The sequence below is a fragment of the Mustela erminea genome, chromosome 19 (genome assembly GCF_009829155.1).
Source record: "Mustela erminea isolate mMusErm1 chromosome 19, mMusErm1.Pri, whole genome shotgun sequence".
NCBI classification, from domain to species: domain Eukaryota; kingdom Metazoa; phylum Chordata; class Mammalia; order Carnivora; family Mustelidae; genus Mustela; species Mustela erminea.
The window spans coordinates 1662760-1680293 of record NC_045632.1 but is presented as its reverse complement, the minus strand read 5'-3'; the positions used below and the strand labels follow the sequence as shown (position 1 = coordinate 1680293).

Here is a 17534-nt window from a genome sequence, read left to right as displayed (position 1 = left end):
AAAGAGCCTGCCAGCCAGCATGAGTAGCACATGCAAAGGTCCTGAAGTGGGAGCTTCATGGAGCTCCTGGGGAAGATGGAAAGGCCAACGTGGCTGGAACCGAGAGAGGAAAAAATGGTCAGGAGATAAGGCAAAAAGCGAAGGAGAGGGATGGTGAATATATCCCTAAAGTCTTAGAGGTAGAGAAAGAACTCAGTTTAAAAAACAAAAGGATTCTTGCTATTTCACCGTTATGAACTACAAAAACATACCAGCATGTCAGATTCTTGAAGGACTTGGCAGGAGCTCTCTGGACTGTGTAATGGGCCACTGTTTTTGGACTTGAGGACCAAAAAGGAGACTGCGCGCAAGCGTCTGACAAAGCAGCGGGAGCCCGGGAGGGGACCCTGCCGTTTCATCGGATCCCGTTTTCACGGCTGCTCCTGCTTGGGAGTCCAGCCGGTGCCAGGCTAGCTCTTCCCAAGTCAGCCACCGCCCCCCACATCAGAACCTAGGCCTGGGCCTCCCAGTCCAGCTCCTCTGGGAGCCCGGCAAAAACTCAGTCTCGGCCCACGCAGTTACTCCAACCCGGCGCGTCGGGCCGTAATTTCCACGCTCACCTCCGGGAGGAGCTGGACTCCCGCGTAATCGCCGCGGGCGCCGCTGAGGCTTCTGGGAATTGTAGTCCTGGCTCGCCAAGCCCAAACGCACTTCCGGGTTCGGCCAGAAACGCAGCCATTGTCCTGAGTGCGGGCGGCTGCAGTCGCCGCGCACCTGGGTTCGGACGTCAGCCGAGCGGCCCTGCGGATGCCGAGTAGGGGAGGGGGCCGAACTAACTTAAGCCGAGTCTGTCGTATGCAGAATCGGCGCAGGGGGTTGCTGAACCCGACCTCGTTCTGCCGCAGAGCCGTGCGGGGTACTGAAGCTAGGGCAGGCCCGACTTGGGCCGCGAGCCGTTGGACGCCCAGGTCGGTGAGGGGCGGGGCAGCGCTGGGTGTCCCATGCGCGCATGCGCAGGGTGTGGACGGGAACATGGGTTGGTGGTGTGGGTGGGTGACAAGGGACCCTCCCGGGCGGCGCTTTAGCCTCGGGCCCCCGAAGTAGGTAGAGATATTCGGGTGCAGCTACCGATTCGGGACCGAGGGCGTGCACCAGTTCTTGATCCGGTAGTGCCCTTGTCCCAGGCCTGCGAATGCCGAGGTTGGTGAAGACAGGCCAAGTGCTGGGCTGTGGGGAGGTCCTGAGAAGCCCGCCTGCCCTTCCTCCAGTGCCAGGCCGGTTTAGTGCAGGATCTGAGGACTGAAGCCCAGGAGGATGGAGTACTCAACAGCAGATTTGGAGGAGAGGGGCTCTGCCGCTCTCCTTGTATTTTGAGCAGACGCTTAAGTAGGAAGCATGAGGTGGGAGTTGAGATTCTTGGTGTTTGGTTTGGGGACCCAGCGGGTCCCCTGGGTAGTGAAGAGACCAGGTTTGAGTTGCAGATTCTTGTTCCAGAAGAGGCAGTGCTACTTGAGCGAGCCCTCTGAGAATCGCTGAGGGGCTTCAGACTCCCAGTTTGAAGGAGGGCCCAGGGGGAGCGTTCTAGTCGGAGCGCTCCCTGCACGTGCTGCGGGGTATTCGAATGGGAAGCAGAGATTTGGACTGGTAATCCTGGGATCCAGGTAGGGTAACGCAGGGCCGTAGGGCATTCAAGTTTGGTGGAGACTTTGGGTTGGAGGTGCAGAATTGGCGTCCGGGAAGGACGGAGCTGCAGCAGCTGCCTGACATGGACAGCTCTTTGGTAAGGAAGCAGGGTGCTGGGAGCATGATCATGAAGTAGGCTTTCCCAGGGCCTTTGCTCCGGGGCTACTCTGCTTGCAGGCATGAGAATGCCCGGGTTGGTAGAGGAACAGAGTCTGGGCCGCAGATTTGGACCTGGAAGGGGCAGAATGGGGAGACATGAATGGTCCTGCGACCCTAGTACTGCCTGAGATGCTCAGGCGAGTGGAGAGAGCACCTCCACTCCAGAGATTTGGGGCTGCAGAGGATTAGGGCTGCTTCCTGTCCCCTGTGCGCGAGCGGGCAGGCGCACACACATGGGTATTTGGACGGGGAACAGGAGGCTGTAGGTGGGAATTAGAGGGTGCTGGGATCTTTGTACAGAGGGTGCTCTAATCATATGTTGGTGGTACCCAAGGTGGTGGGAAGATAGGATCTCCCTAAGCCGCAGGTGCCCAGAAGTACATTTGGGCAGGAATCTGGGCAGGTATGGCTCAAGTAGGGGTCTTTGGGTGTTGGTGGAGGAAGTGGTGTGTGTGCAGGTTCAGGACAGAGCCGCATTGTGAACCCACGCTATATCTTTGGAGTAAGAATCTGGTGGGAATAAGGGGATGTGGATAAGGGGGAGAGATGGAGTGGGGTTGGTAATGTGGTGTGTGGGCTGGGACTTCCCAGGGGCTGTTCTAGTCTCAGACCCAGAAATCTCGAGCTGGCACAAAGACAGATGAGGTCCACTTTCTGGGCGGAGGAAGGGGTGGCACGTGCTGGGGTGTGTCAGGAAGCTCCCAGGCCCATGTCGGCTCTGCTGCTGATTCATGCCCGAGGGTCCCCAGGTTGGTGGAGGGCCTAAATCTGAGCTACATGTTGGAGGCTCAGGCGGGTTTGGGACTGGAGATCCTGCTGGTGCTGTTCTGGTAGGGGAGAACAGTGGAGCCCAGAACGATGGAGGCACCAGGTCCTCCCTATGTGTGACCCAGCTCTGTGCATATGCTTGGTTATTTCAGCTGGAAGTGGGAGGCCATTCATGACAGGTTGTGAGAGGGTCGGGTGAGGTGAATGGAGGGGTCGGATCCTGGGATGGGTGGGGCTGTGTCAGGAGCTTCATGCATTCAGGGAGGGTGATTCTGCGTGGTCCATCCCAGAAGCCCTGCTCCTTGCCCGAGGAAGGGGAGCTGGTTTAGGGTGCAGAATCAGGTCATGGTGGGGGAGGAGCGCATGCTAGGTGGTCCTCAGTGTGCTGGGCATTTGTGAGGATCTCAGAACCCGGTGGCGCAGGGAGGGACTGACATGTGCTGCAGACCTCGGTGGTGGGCAGAGGCTGTGTTTGGGCATGACTTACAGTTAGGGGGTCCAGAGTCCTGTGATGGTAGTGGGAGTACTAGGTTGCAGGTGCAGAGTCTTGGCCTGGGACAGGGACTGTGGGACTCTAGGTGCATGCAGAGCTTTTCAGGCAGAGAGCTCTAGATGCACACTTGCCATGGGGAATGCATCCTGGAAGCAGAGACTAATCCTGGGTGTGGGGAGGTGCAGGGGTGGGGGGGCACCACAGTGGATTGGCGCCAGGGTGCTCTTCTCAGGGCTTCTGCCCTTACAGCTCAGGACCCTCAGACCTCTGCCTGTGCCTGGAAGAGCATGGAAGAGCGGGATGAGAAGCCCCCAGAACCTCTGAAGATCTGTGCACAGGTGAGTGGAACTTCCCTTCCTTGAGGACACCCAGAGCTTAGAGCTGGCGACTCTGGGCTTGGGAGCAGACCTGGCTCTCTTTGCAGTGTTTTGGGAGATTTTGGTCTCCCCTGACTTGATACACTCTACATTTTCAGAGGCTCCCTGCATTTCCTCACCATTTTAATCCAGATAATTCTTCCGGGGAGGAATTTGGTACCCTGTATCAAAGGCCCTTCGAGTTCTGACTGCCCTGTGGCCAGCTGCTCCCAGTTTCGCTTGGAAATGGGAAAAAATGTTCAAGAATGGGCCTTGCAGGAGGAGTGTCAAAGAGTCATGGGAAGACCATGAAATGGGCGATGCTGTGGCCATTGATGGGTGTGATAATGCTTATTTCCCGATGTACGGGAAATTTTTTTTTGAAAAGATTATTTAGAGAGAGGGAGAGAGAGAGCACACGTGAGCAGGGGGAGAGGCAGAGGGAGAGTGAGAGAGAATCCCAAGCAGACTCTGTGCTAAGTGTGGAGCCTGATGCGGGGCTTGATCTTATGACCATGAAAGTGAGACTCAGGCTGAAACCAAGAGTCAGATGCTTAACTGACTGCACCACCCAGGTGCCGACAGGAATGATCATCTTAAAAAAAAAAATTTTTTTTAAGATTTTATTTTTTTGTCAGAATGAGAGACAGACAGAGCACAGCAGGGGGAGCGGTGGAGGGAGAGGGAGAAGTAGGCTCCCTGCTGAGCAAGGAGCCTGATGCGGGACTCGATCCTAGGACCCTGGGATCAGTCATCTTTTTTTTTCTTTCTAAAAGGGAAGTAGTTTGTGTTTGTATAGAAAATGTGTTAGGGGGCACCTGGGTGGCTCAGTGGATTAAGCCTCTGCCTTCAGCTCGGATCATGATCTTGGGGTCCTGGGATTGAGCCCCGCGTCGGGTTCTCTGCTTGGCAGGGAGTCTGCTTCCTCCTCTCTCTCTGCCTGCTTCCCTGCCTACTTGTCATCTCTCTCTCTATGTCAAATAAATAAATAAAATCTTTTTAAAAAATGAAAGAAAATGTGTTAGAAGAATATAAATAAGGAGGTTAGCAAAGCTTATGTGCAAGTTCCATCCCTAGTGACTTCATGTCTTCATTTACTTATCTATCATTTTCTGTTTCTGTTCAGCACATTTTAAGGTTAAGAAATCAACAAAGCACTTTCCTGCAACAAATATTCTTCAAAGACATTTAACTTCTTAAAAATGTTCAGTGAGAATTTCACCTCTTCCTTCCTAAACAGTTGAACCCTGAAGCCGTTAGGTGGGGCTTGGCTGCGTGGGGTTCTGCAGGCGAGGGAGAGCTCCCTCCTGTAGGCTGAGGAGGGTGTCCCTGTGTAGGGGCATCAGTGACCAAACACGGTTAGGCAGGTGGCACTGGGCGTCAGAGCGCAGGTAGGGTGAGGTGACAGACGTCTGGGGGAGGGGGATCTGCTCTGGGGTGACAGGGCCAGAGCAGGTGAGAAGGGCGTCCACAGGGAACAGCCCAAGTGCAGTGAGTCTGTGCAAAGGGCGGCCCATGGGGTGTGAGATGTGCACTGTGTTGGGGTCAGGGGCCCCTCCCGGTGTGCATCACAACTGAAGCATGTGGAGGTTATCAACGCAGGAGGGTAGCCCAGGATGGGCTATGACAGCTCCAGCCCAGGCCGGAGGTCAAGGGCGTCCACCTGGAGTACAAGTCCCGACGGCATGAGAGCGAGTCTATGAGAAGAGACCACCTGCCTAGAGAGTCAGAGCCCGAGGAGGGTGAGGAGGGCGTCTTGGCCAAGCTCAGGGGTCCGAGGAGCATCTGTGTGGGAGAGGGGGCGGCAGTGGGGATGAGAGAGGAGTGACCCACAGGGGCGATGGTCAGCTGAGTAAACGTCATGAGGCTCTTGGGAGCCAGGGTTCTCGCAATCAGATGGGGCAGGAGGAACAGTGGAATGAACTTTAGTGGTCGATGGGGATTGTAGGTATCGATGTGGTTTTCAGTAGATGTAGGTGTAGAAATAGGTAGAGCTGTGTGTGTGTGTGTGTGTGTGTGTAGACATACACACATATGATCCTGTTTCTGTCCACTGTCAGGGCCTAGGAGCAGTGACATTCTCACACCAGTATGCAGGCCTGGTGCACAGATTTCCACCTCTGGCCATGGAATCTATGGGCTTACACTCAGTAGATATTTAGGGTTCCATGTTTTGCTATTACAAATAGCACTACTGTAAGTAGGGTTTTTTTTTGTTTTTTGTTTTTTGTTTTAAGATTTTATTTATTTATTTGACAGAGAGAGAGATCACAAGTAGGCAGAGAGGCAGGCAGATAGAGGAGGAAGCAGGCTCACTACTGAGCAGAGAGCCCGATGTGGGGCTCAATCCCAGGACCCTGAGATCATGACCTGAGCTGAAGGCAGAGGCTTAACCCACTGAGCCACCCAGGCGCCCCTGTAAAGTGTTTTTGTGTATGATTCCCTGTACAGTTGACTCTTGAACAAGGCGGGGGTTAGGGAAACCGACCCCCTGTATGGTTGAAAATCCACTTGTAACTTCTGACTCCCCCAAAAACTTAACTACTAAGAGCATACTGTTGACCGGACGTCTTACTGATAACATAAGCCATCAACAATGCCTATTTTGTATGTTTTTAAAATTTTTTTATTTATTTGAGAGAGAGGGAGAGAGCACGAGCAGGGGGAATGGGAGAGGGGGAAGCAGACTCTCCTGAGCAGAGAGCCCACCACGGGGCTCAGTCCCAGGACCCCAGGATGACAATCTGAGCCAAAGGCAGATGCTCAACGGACTGAGCCACCCAGGCGCCCTGCACATTTTGTATCTTACACTGTTTTCTTATGATAAAGTAAGCTAGAAAGTTACTAGGAAAATCATAAAGAAGAAAAAGTACATTTACAGTACTGTATTTATTGGGGGAAAATATCCATATATTAGCGGACCCGTGCAATTCAAATTGGTGGTGTTCAAGGGTCAGCTGGACATGTATGCAAGAGTTTGAGAGGGAATTATGCATTTAAATTTACATAAGTACGTTCACACTTTGTCAAAACTGTAAGTAAAGCATGCTTTGATTGTGACCATTGGCATTCTCCTTTAAGCTAGTGACTTTGGGTATTTTCTGGGAACCTTCATGGTCTACTTGCCATTTTTCCCCTCTGTTACACAACTGAACTAGCGATATGTTCATTGTAATTTTGACTTTTGTCACAAATTCATTGATGGCCTAGCCAGTGTAAGGCCCCGTGTGAGGTGCTGGGGAGAAAGATGACCTAGTGCTCCCAGAGAGAAATGTGCAGCTTTTTTTTTTTTTAATTATGTGATGTTAGTCACCATATAGTTCATCATTAGTTTGTTTTATTTAAGATTTTATTTATTTACCTGGCAGAGAGAGACACAGCAAGAGAGGGAACATAAGAAGGGGAAGTGGGAGAGGGAGAAGCAGGCTGAGCAGGGAGCCTGATGCGGGACTTGATCCCAGGACCCCAGGATCATGACCTGAGCCAAAGGCAGATGCTTAACAACTGAGCCACCCAGGCGCCCCATCATTAGTTTTTGATGTAGTGTTCTGTGATTCATTGCTTATGCACCACACCCAGTGCTCCCTGCAATCCGTGCCTTCCTTAATACCCACCACCAGCCTCACCCATCCCCCCACCCTGCCCCCCCCAAAACCATCAGTTTGATTCCCGGAGTCCACAGTCTCTCATGGTTCATCTCCCCCTCCGATCTCCCCCCCTTAACTTTTCCTTTCCTTCTATGTCCTCCATGCTATCCCTTATGCTCCACAAGTAAGTGAAACCATATGATAATTGACTTTCTTTGCTTGACTTACTTCACTCAGCACAATCCCCTCCAGTCCCATCCATGTCGATGCAAATGGTGGGTAGTCATCCTTTCTAATGCCTGAGGAATATTCCATTGTGTATCTGGACCACGTCTTCTTTATCCATTCACTTCTTGTATATTCCAAGGCTATGCAGGAAAAGCAGAAACATCTTCCTTCTTGTGTTAGTCATCTGTGTCTCCATACCCCAAAATTCAGCAGCTTAGAACAACCAGCATTTATGATTGCATGCGGTTTCTCGGGGTTGGGTGCCCGGGAGCAGCTTCTCTGGATGTTCTTGGTGATCAGCATCTTGTCAGAGGTTGTCGGCCTCAGCTGCTCTCTTCAGAAGGCTCATGGGTAGGAGGACCCCCTTGCCCGATCATTCCCGTGGCCGTTCACGAGAGGCCTCGGTTCCACACGACACAGACCTCTCCCCAGGGCTGCGCACAGCACGGCAGCTGCTTTCTCCCGGTGCGAAGGACCTGAGAGAGAGGAGGGAGAAGAGAGAGGGCTTCTATCTTTTATCATCTGATCTCAGAAGTGACACAGCATCACTTTTTCTTTTTTTTAAGATTTATTTATATGAGGGAGAGAGAGCATAAGTGGGGGTGGGGATGGGGAGGAGCAGAGGGAGAAGCAAGCTCCCTGCTGAGCAGACCCACTGGTACTGTGTGGGCAAGGACTACATAGGGTGTGAATTCCTGGAGGGTGGGAGCCATCGGGGGCCATCTTGGAGGCTGCCTAGTGCACTTCTCCACTCTGAGTGTCCTCTAGCAAATTTTAATCATTGTCAGAAGATGCACAAGTACTTTGTTTGGGTGTGATGGATATCAGTTAAAGCCCCAGCAGGAAGAGAAATCAGGGGAGCCCAAGTCTTGGTGCTGAATGAGGGCCATGAGCCCAGTGAGCAGCCTGATGGACATCAGCTGAGAGGTGTCAGTGACACACGGGAAGTAGCTGGGCCAGGGAAGGCCCTGCCTGCCTTCGGGGGCTGAGACCAAAACCCTGACTGGTACCCATTTCATAGTGTCCACATAGTTAAAAAACATCACATCACTCACCAGATAATTTTTGTCAAGCGTACCTCAGTAAAGTTGTAAAGTAAATAGTAGTGAAAAAATGAAAACCTTTAAATTCCTCTCCTGTACCCAAAGCCCTGCACGTATGTCTAACCCCATCAATTTCAGATGACGCACATTACGCTCCTACTCAGTACTGAGAATACAAAGGTGAAAAATATACAGTTCTTCACAGCACCAATCTCCTGACCCAGAGGAGAGGTGTAGAAATGGAAGCAATAAAATAAGGAGACTGATTTTACTGTTCCAGTAAAGCTCCGATAAAAACAGCTACGAAATCCTAAGGGAAGATGAGATGAGACTCTGCTATCCAGGAATGCTTCCTGGGAGAGGTGGCCTAAATGGTGAAACTTCGAGCGGCGGAGCAGAAAGGGACAGAGTTTGGATCAGGCATTTAGCACTTGGAACCGTCTCTGGTGAACTTCGTGGACTTAAACAGGTTTAACTAAACATTGTTACCATTAATCTCTGCGTTGATGAAAGAGACCTATTATCCCTCTAAACAAAAATGTTGAGATAATTGGGACCTACGGTGGCTCAGTCTGTTAAGGGTCTGACTCTTGACTTTAGCTCAGGTCATGATCTATGGGTGCTAGGGTCAAGCCCCACATCAAGCTCCACATCTACATGGTACCAGAGTGGGTCTGTGTGACCAACAGGGTCCTCAGATCGAGCCCCACATCAGGCTTCCTGCCCAGTGGGAACTAGCGTGAGTGAATCATTGGGAGGGAGCAGAAGTCTTGTAGGTAGGATATGTTGAAACAGGTGGTTTTTCACATCCTGGCCTACTCACTGTGGGAGTTTTGAGCCACGACTTCGCTTCCTGGTTATTTTCCTCTTTCTCATCTGTTTTGCTTTCTCAGGACTCTCCTCTTGCTCAAGAGATTATCGTTAAGGTCGAGAGAGAAGATGCCGGGTCACTGGCCCTTCCATCCCAGGTGAGTTGGCCTCCACTGAGAAACGTGCATGGCCAGTTGGCAGCAGGGACCCAGTCGAAGTGAGCTGGGGGGTGAGCAGAAAGGGAGGAAACGGGTACAAGTGGACAACTTTTACAAAAAATTGGTCCATTCTCATGCTAAAGATTGAAGCGAGAGCTGCAAGGAAGTGGGGAAGGCTGAATGCAGTACCATTGGCAATGAGAGCGAGGCAGCTCCGGGAGGTTAACAGCATTGCTGGTCTGTCTGAAAGGACCATCCCGAGGTAGTTACCACCCATAGTACTCTGTCCCGCTGCTTTCAGGAGTCTTCTTTCCCAGCAGCATTCTGGAACCTACATTTTGTAGACTATAGACAGACATTCAGATTCATTCTTGTAGCCAGAAACATTCTGTGAAAGCCCTGTAGGGTAAAGTACGGTTTGAAAGAGGATTTTTGAATAGATCAAATAGAAAGATGAAAACGAATGACCCAGTTACTCTAGTCGGAATAATCAAGATGGAAAAGATAAAAGGGGCAGTAAGTGGGAAGGAAAAGCATGTAGACTAGTGGGCGGTTAACTGTAGATACTTGAGTTGAGTGATGGCCCCACACTGTCAAAGAATGAGAAGAATGAGGGACAGCAGTCTGGTGTTGTAATGAGAGAGTTCTGTCTGCGTGACGTGGGAGGTGGAGTACTTCGTGGAGATTTCAAGGTCTGGGGTCTCACCCTGAGAGCGGGGTGCTGAGGAGCAATTCTAGGGGCTGGAAGTTGGGCAGCGCTAGGCGTCGGTGACTGAGAACACATGTTAGGCAAAATTGATGCTGCCTCCCAGCCCCTGACTTTGGACATACGTGTTAATTTCTCTGTTCTTCCAGCTTTTCATCTGAAAAAAATGGTGCTGCTATGAGGATTTTCTCTCAGGGACCTTGTGAGAATTCAGTGAATGATAGTTCATGCAGCATGCTTAGCTCACAGCCTGAAAGCACACAGAAAGTGCTTCATTAAAGTCGGTTAGTTTTAGGGGCACTTGGGTGGGGCAGTCCGCTAAGAATCTGACTCTTGGCTTAGGCTTAGGTCCCGATCTCAAGGTCGTGAGATCAGCCGCTGCATTGGATTTTGCGCTCAGCAGAGTCCGCTTAAAATTTTTTCTCCCTCTCCCTCTGCCCCTCTGCTCTCAGATAAATAAATACATCTTTAAAGAAATTAAATAGTCAGTTTTACGTTACCATCAGAGAACTCTACAAATGGATGCTAGAGACTGCAAGATGAGACAATACAAGTTCTTGAAGTAGAAAACAAATCCGAGGTATTCTATGTTTCCAGTGGAGAGGGGTTTTAGTTTTTCAGGGTTGGTAGGACAAAGGTCAAGAATAAGGTAAGTAGTGTGAGTTTCACTGTCACTGGGAGGACATACACCCTCCCCCTCTGATGCTGAGTGACTGTGAGCCCATGGTGCCTGCAGAGGAGGGGGTTGTTGGGGGAAATGTGGGTTTCCATTAACACGGGGATATACAGGGACTATTTGGTGATGATGTTGAAGCTGTAGGATTTCGTTATTTAGAAGCAGAGTGCCCAAGGACCCAGTTGGAGGGGGATGGAATTTTGAGGGGTGGGTAGTTTGGGGCAGGTGAGAAGAAGGATAAGAGTAAAAAACCTGATCCACTTCAGGACTTTTCAAATGGGTGTGTGATAAGCCTGTGAGATTAGGGTGAGAGAGAGGACTTGAATCAGAATTTGGACCAAAAGTCAGATTATTTGGATGTATTACGAAGTCTGTTGATAGTCTGGATTTATTCATTGAAATCATTTGCCAAGTGTGTATATTCCATAACTACTGTACACCAACACTGTGCTCGGCACCTGAGTTACAGTTAAAACAGTCACTACCTTGCCCCTGCCCTCATGGATTGTAGCCAAGTGACAAAGATGGCCATTATACAAATGAACAGAATGTATGGTGAGTCTTAATGATAGTAATGCACAGCCGCATTGTATGTGGAGTTCCGTGGGATTCAGGGACTTGGTCCTATTCATGAACCATAGTTCAGGAATACCAGGTATAAACCAGGTGTTTATATAACACCAGGTCCAGCATCCAAAACCCACAGAGGCTTACATAAAAGGCACCTGTACACCTTGACTGGAATCTTTTGGACAGTCAGGACAGTTTCCAGGCTGTCAATTTTTCCTTCTTCCGTTTGTCAAACTTTTCCTTCTTTGTGAACATTGGAAGAAAATGATGCCCAGCTGAACAGAAATGTGTGTCCTGTTTTAGGAAGGAGTGAACTTCAAAATTGTGACTGTGGACTTCACTCAGAAGGAAGAAAGCACTTTGAACCCTGCTCAGAGGATCCTGGACAGAGATATGATCCTGGAGAACCACAGGGACCTGGTCTCTTGGGGTAGGAATTAATGAATTTTTGTATTGAAATGATTCCACTGGATTATGAGCTATGCAGTTCAGAGGTCAGATTGATTTTGACCACATGTGGATTACCTGTGTGCTTTTTATTCCCCAATGAAGATTTAATTTTATTTAATTTAAATTTTTAAAAAGATTTTGTTTATTTATATGACAGAGATCACAAGTAGGCAGAGAGGCAGGCAGAGAGGGGGAAGCAGGCTCCCCGCTGAGCAGAGAGCCCGATGTGGGGCTCGATCCCAGGACCCCGAGATCATGACCTGAGCCGAAAGCAGAGGCTTCACCCACTGAACCACCCAGGTGCCCCGAAGATTTAATTTTAATTTGTAGGGTAGCAAAGGAGCAACTTCTTTGGTTTGAGCTTGTTCAGTCCTCATAATTTCTAAAAACCAAAGACTGGGACCAAATTCTGCCGTGATTTTCTTTTGTTCCTAGCCCAGACACCCTAAGTTCTATATTGGTCCCTATCAGCTTTTCAAACTAGATGCCATCTCCTTGTGGGAGCAAGGGGATGAGTATAAACATTTCCCAACATTGCATATCCAGGTGAGAAACAGACACTTAGGAATCATTACAGGTATTGAAGGTTAATTTCAAGAATCCCCATAGGGCATGCTACATATTTCTCCATCTCCCACTCCTATGGACTGCATACATTGCCACTTTTTCCAGGTGTACTCTCTGTGCTTGACCTAGTAGCCCCACAGGCTTCTGCTTCTGAGCTAATCTCCATTCTCTCTCACTTGGAACCATAGGAATCCATTGGGCCTTAATTGCCGCTAAGGCATTTAGGGAACTTGGGATACCAGTGCCCTCATTCTTTCTCTTGTTTCACAAAGTAGTTTGCCATTGTCTTACTGACCTGTGCCTCCAGAAATTCCTAGAAATGTAGATACTGTTTTCAATTTCACTGAGCACACGTGTAGCACTAAAGAGGGTAGAAAGGAGGCTGGTTTCTTTGCGAAGACTTGTAAAATTGTTTTGTTGTTCTGTAGATTCTGCACAGGTGATCTTATTTTGGAATGTAGAGATATTTGGCATCTAAAGTCTTTTTATTCAGAAAAACTGCATTTTAATAGCATTATACTGTTGGGCTCTGGTACTTTTCTGCCTCTTGCTCCATGCCAGCCTTCTGTTTTCTTAATCCAGGTTATAGGTCCATAGCTGAAAACAAATCCATATATATTTCATATATTTGTCAGCTTTTCCCCAGTATTCCAACTTTAACATTCTTTGGCTAGGATGTTTTATTTTGCTTTCTTCTAGATTTGGCAATGGCACTTGGAAGAAGAGAATCAACCTCAAAGCAGAACATTTTTGATGAAGAACCATCCCATGGAGTGAAGTTGGAAAGGTTGACAAGAGATGATCCTTGGTTGTCTTCGTGTGAAGAAGTTCAAGATTGTAAGGACCATTTGGAAAAGCAACAGGAAAGACAAGAGAGACCTTTGAAGGAAATAGCATTTACTCCCAGGAAAGCGATTACTTATGAGAAGGTCTATAAAAGCGAACTTGAAGAGAAGAGTGGTCTGAATTCCAGTTTTCTTTCGCCCCAGATGATACCCATAAGAAGCCATTTTCATAAACATGCCTCACATGTTAAAAAATTGCATTATAATTCTATTGTAAACAATCATGAGAAGATTAATGACAGTGAGAAACACTGTGACAATAATGAATGTGGAAACCCTGATCAGAACATTCACCTTATTCAGTTTACAAGAACTCAAACAGGAGATAAATCCTATGGATTTAGGGATAGTATTCAATCTCTTAGCCATGATGTACCTCTAAATATACATCAGAAAATACACGCAAGAGGAAAGTCCTTAGATTTTAAGGAATGTGGGCAAGTTTTGAACCACAGTATAACCCATAATGAACAACAGAGAATACCTGTTGAAGAAAGTCAGTATAACTGTGGTAAAACCTCCCAGAGTTCATCCCTTGCCCCAAACCTGAGAAACCATTCTGAAGAGAAACCCTTTGAATGTAATCAGTGTGGGAAATCCTTCAGCTGGAGCTCTCATCTTGTTGCACATCAGAGAACTCATACAGGGGAGAAACCTTATGAATGTAATGAGTGTGGGAAGTCCTTCAGCCGGAGCTCTCACCTTGTTTCTCACCAGAGAACTCATACTGGAGAGAAACCTTACAGATGTAATCAGTGTGGGAAAGCTTTCAGCCAGAGCTATGTTCTTGTGGTGCACCAGAGAACTCATACTGGAGAGAAACCTTATGAATGCAGTCAGTGTGGGAAGTCATTCAGGCAGAGCTACAAACTTATTGCCCATCAAAGAACTCACACGGGAGAGAAGCCCTATGAATGCAGTCAGTGTGGGAAATCATTTATCCAGAGCTATAAGCTTATTGCACATCAAAGAATTCATACTGGAGAGAAACCCTATGAGTGCAATCAATGTGGGAAGTCCTTTAGTCAAAGTTACAAACTCGTTGCCCATCAGAGAACTCACACAGGAGAAAAACCCTTTGAATGTAATCAGTGTGGAAAATCCTTCAGCTGGAGCTCTCAGCTTGTTGCCCATCAAAGAACTCATACTGGCGAGAAACCCTATGAATGTAATGAGTGTGGGAAATCTTTCAACCGCAGTTCTCATCTGGTTATGCATCAGAGAACTCATACTGGAGAAAAGCCCTATGAATGTAACCAGTGTGGGAAGTCCTTTAGCCAGAGTTATGTTCTTGTTGTACATCAGAGAACTCACACTGGAGAAAAGCCCTACGAGTGCAGTCAGTGTGGGAAGTCCTTCAGGCAGAGTTCATGCCTTACTCAACATCAAAGAACTCATACTGGAGAGAAACCCTATGAATGTAATCAGTGTGGGAAAACATTCAGTTTGAGTGCTCGACTTATTGTACATCAAAGAACTCATACTGGAGAAAAGCCCTTTACATGTAATCAGTGTGGGAAAGCTTTCATTAATAGTTCTAAACTTATTAGGCATCAGGCAACTCATACTGAGGAGAAACCCTATGAATGTAACTAGTTTGGAAGCCTTTCAGCCAGCGTATTCTTTTTTTTTTTTCTTTTCCTTTTTCTTACATTTCTTTCTCCTTCCTTCCTTCCTTCTTTTCTTTTTTCTTCCTTTCAAATGTCAGCCTTCTGTTATTGTGGATCTGGAAGTTTGGTCTGGTGAAGAAAGAAAAACAGTCACATATTTTACTTAACATTTTGTATTAAAAAGATCAAACTTGGCCTTTAAGACACATTGCCACATAAGTAATAAATATTGGCACTTTTCCTGGAAGAAAGCACTCTGACCTGAGGAAATGATCATTAAATGGGCAACTTACTATGGAGTGATTGTGAGTGAGGTAGAACTCTTTAACAATAAAGAGTAAATGAGAATGCAAACACTGGTGAGCTTGTTGTTGAGAAGATTGGAAAATTGGTATAGGTATTGGAACCTAGGCTGGAAAATAATATTTCAGTACCATTTTATGACATGATTATCCCAGTAGCTACTTTGTAATCTGTTTTATTCAGCACTTTCTATTATATGTTAAGATTTCATAAATATTAGGAAAATGGCTATGATAATGAAGTGGGAAAAAATGCAGGCCAAGTGTATAGAACAGTAACTTCCAGAACCATTGTGGTACTTATGTATGGATCAGAGTTGAAAGGCTTTCCAGGTGTATCTTTTTTATTTTTAGCTTTATGCCTGGTTTTTCTTCTCTTTGGTGTGTGTGCTGTTGTACTGTAGTAAGTAATGTGAGGAGTCAGAAACAAAAAGTAAACCAAAGATTTCCATCTTTGACCATTTAGGAAAGACTAGGTAGCTAGATAGAGATTTCTCAGGGTTCTGAGATTTCCATTTGGATTAGCTTGAGCAGGTCACTCCTTAGGACTTGGATACCCAGGGATTTTCTTCATTGAAAATATTCCCCTGGCAATGGGGAACTGGAAATTTAGATCAGAAGGGGTTCTATATGAGGGATTGAGAATATGCAGTTGTGTAGAGGGCATATTTTTATATTTCCAAAGCGGTATAAAGGAGCTCTATTTTTAAGGGTTTCCCCCATGTAGTCTTGTGGGTTTTTTTCCCTCTGGGGTATATTTCCTGATGTCTGAGTCTTCTGAGTGAGAGAGCACTGTCATGCTAAGTGCTTATCGCCTAAATTAAGCTTGCAAGAATGATTTTAGGTAAGATTTTGTAGCTCTTTGTTGGTTTCTAAGATGTGTTTCACATCACCTAAATCATATATTTTAATCCTAGGGATTATCATGGGCCTGAAACCTCTGATCCTGGAGAGTTAGTAAAAAGTAAGCTGAGAGTTGAAATGGGAGACCAGAGAACCAAGATGAATTCTCTGGAGGAAGAACAAGAAATCGAAAGTGACCTCTGATAGTGGTCGCCCTCTGTAAAATTCTGTCCCCATGAGATGATCCTAAGCAGAGCCACCTCTCTGAGGTTTAAGCCAGAGTACAACACACATGGCAGTGATTGAATTTTTCAGGAACAGTTGTCGAGGGCTGACAGCTGGCTCCACACACAGCCTGAGAGCTCTTCAGTTGGTTGATGAATGCGTGGATAGAGGAACAGCAGGGGTTCTGCATGTATTCCTTTCTGGGGAGGACATAAAATGGTAAAAAGTCCAAATTTAGCAACCGGACCTGAAGAGGTTCCCCCCCGCCCCAAATTAGAGATAAAACCAATACTAGCTAGGATGATTCTCATCAGGCATGTTGAATCTTACTTTGAAGGCAAGAAGCCATGATTGTACAAATGAGTATAAAGCCAACTGGGTGAAGGATGAGGGCTCTGAATATTTCAAGTTTGGGAAGTGATTCATTGCAAAGTAATCTCTTCGATAAACATTGAAAATATTTCATTGAAAAATTTATAAAACTGCAAAATTTTTGAAATATGTGTGTAAGTGTGCATGTGTGTGTTTCTGGCCAGCTTGAATATGTGAGTCATTTGTGTGCACTGTTGTGAGTATTGTATCAGTTTTCCAGTGGGGATTAAGGATTGCCAAGCGTATTGATAAAAGATAGAGTCAACTGATAAACAAAAATGGGAATTTATATTATTTGCTCAGTAATTTCCCTTGTAGGAAAGATATTCTTTTAATTTAAAGATAATCCACCAAAAATTCCTGTATCAATAGTAAGTTTAGGTCATGTGACCACATGTCAAAAATATGTAACTAAATTTCTGAACCTAAAATTTAAGGTTAAAAAGGAGAATCAGTAGTTTGATTTTAATGACACATATATGGCATATGTATGTATGTGTATGCATATATACGTATATATACATACACACATGTATATATATATACACACGTATATACATGTCCCTTGCATAAAAATTTTTGTCTGTGTAAAATTCACAAAACTAAAGCTGTACTTGGCCATAGAAGAATTTATAGAGGTTTTACAAGCCAAATTTCTCTCACCATACCCCAGTAAAATTAGAAATAAATGAAAAGTGACCATAATGTTTTTAACTACCTAGATGTTAGGAAATACTCTCCTAGAACCAAATTTTCATTTCCCCTAGTGTTCCTGGGTTATAACTGACATACAGCACTGTGTAAGTTTTGGGTATACAGCATGTTTGATTTACATATATTGTGAAATGATTATCACAGTTAATATTATCAACTCGTAGAGATACAGAATCATGGTTTTTTTTTTTAAGATTTTTGTTTATTTATTTGACAGACAAATCACAAGTAGGCAGAGAGGCAGGCAGAGAGAGAGAGGAGGAAGCAGGCTCCCTGCTGAGCAGAGAGCCTGATGTGGGACTTGATCCCAGGACCCTGGGATCGTGACCTATGCCGAAGGCAGAGGCTTTAATCCACTGAGCCACCCAGGCGCCCCAATCATGGGGTTTT

At 46.8% G+C, this 17534-nt stretch overlaps 1 protein-coding gene across 3 annotated transcripts; it reads left to right on the top strand.

Annotated features, from left to right (window-relative positions):
- Positions 1-685: 685 nt before the first annotated feature.
- Positions 686-17329, top strand: ZNF180 (zinc finger protein 180). Of its 3 annotated transcripts, none has more exons than XM_032325338.1 (5): positions 686-947; positions 3332-3420; positions 9190-9264; positions 11520-11646; positions 12933-17329. In XM_032325338.1, the coding sequence occupies exons 2-5, from the start codon at positions 3370-3372 to the stop codon at positions 14672-14674; spliced, it is 1995 nt and encodes a 664-aa protein (XP_032181229.1). In that variant the 5' UTR covers positions 686-947; positions 3332-3369; the 3' UTR covers positions 14675-17329. The 3 variants fall into 3 exon arrangements, with proteins under 3 accessions (XP_032181229.1, XP_032181230.1, XP_032181231.1); XM_032325339.1 differs by lacking the exon at positions 686-947 and adding an exon at positions 957-1179; XM_032325340.1 differs by lacking the exons at positions 686-947; positions 3332-3420; positions 9190-9264 and adding an exon at positions 9272-10550.
- Positions 17330-17534: the final 205 nt, after the last annotated feature.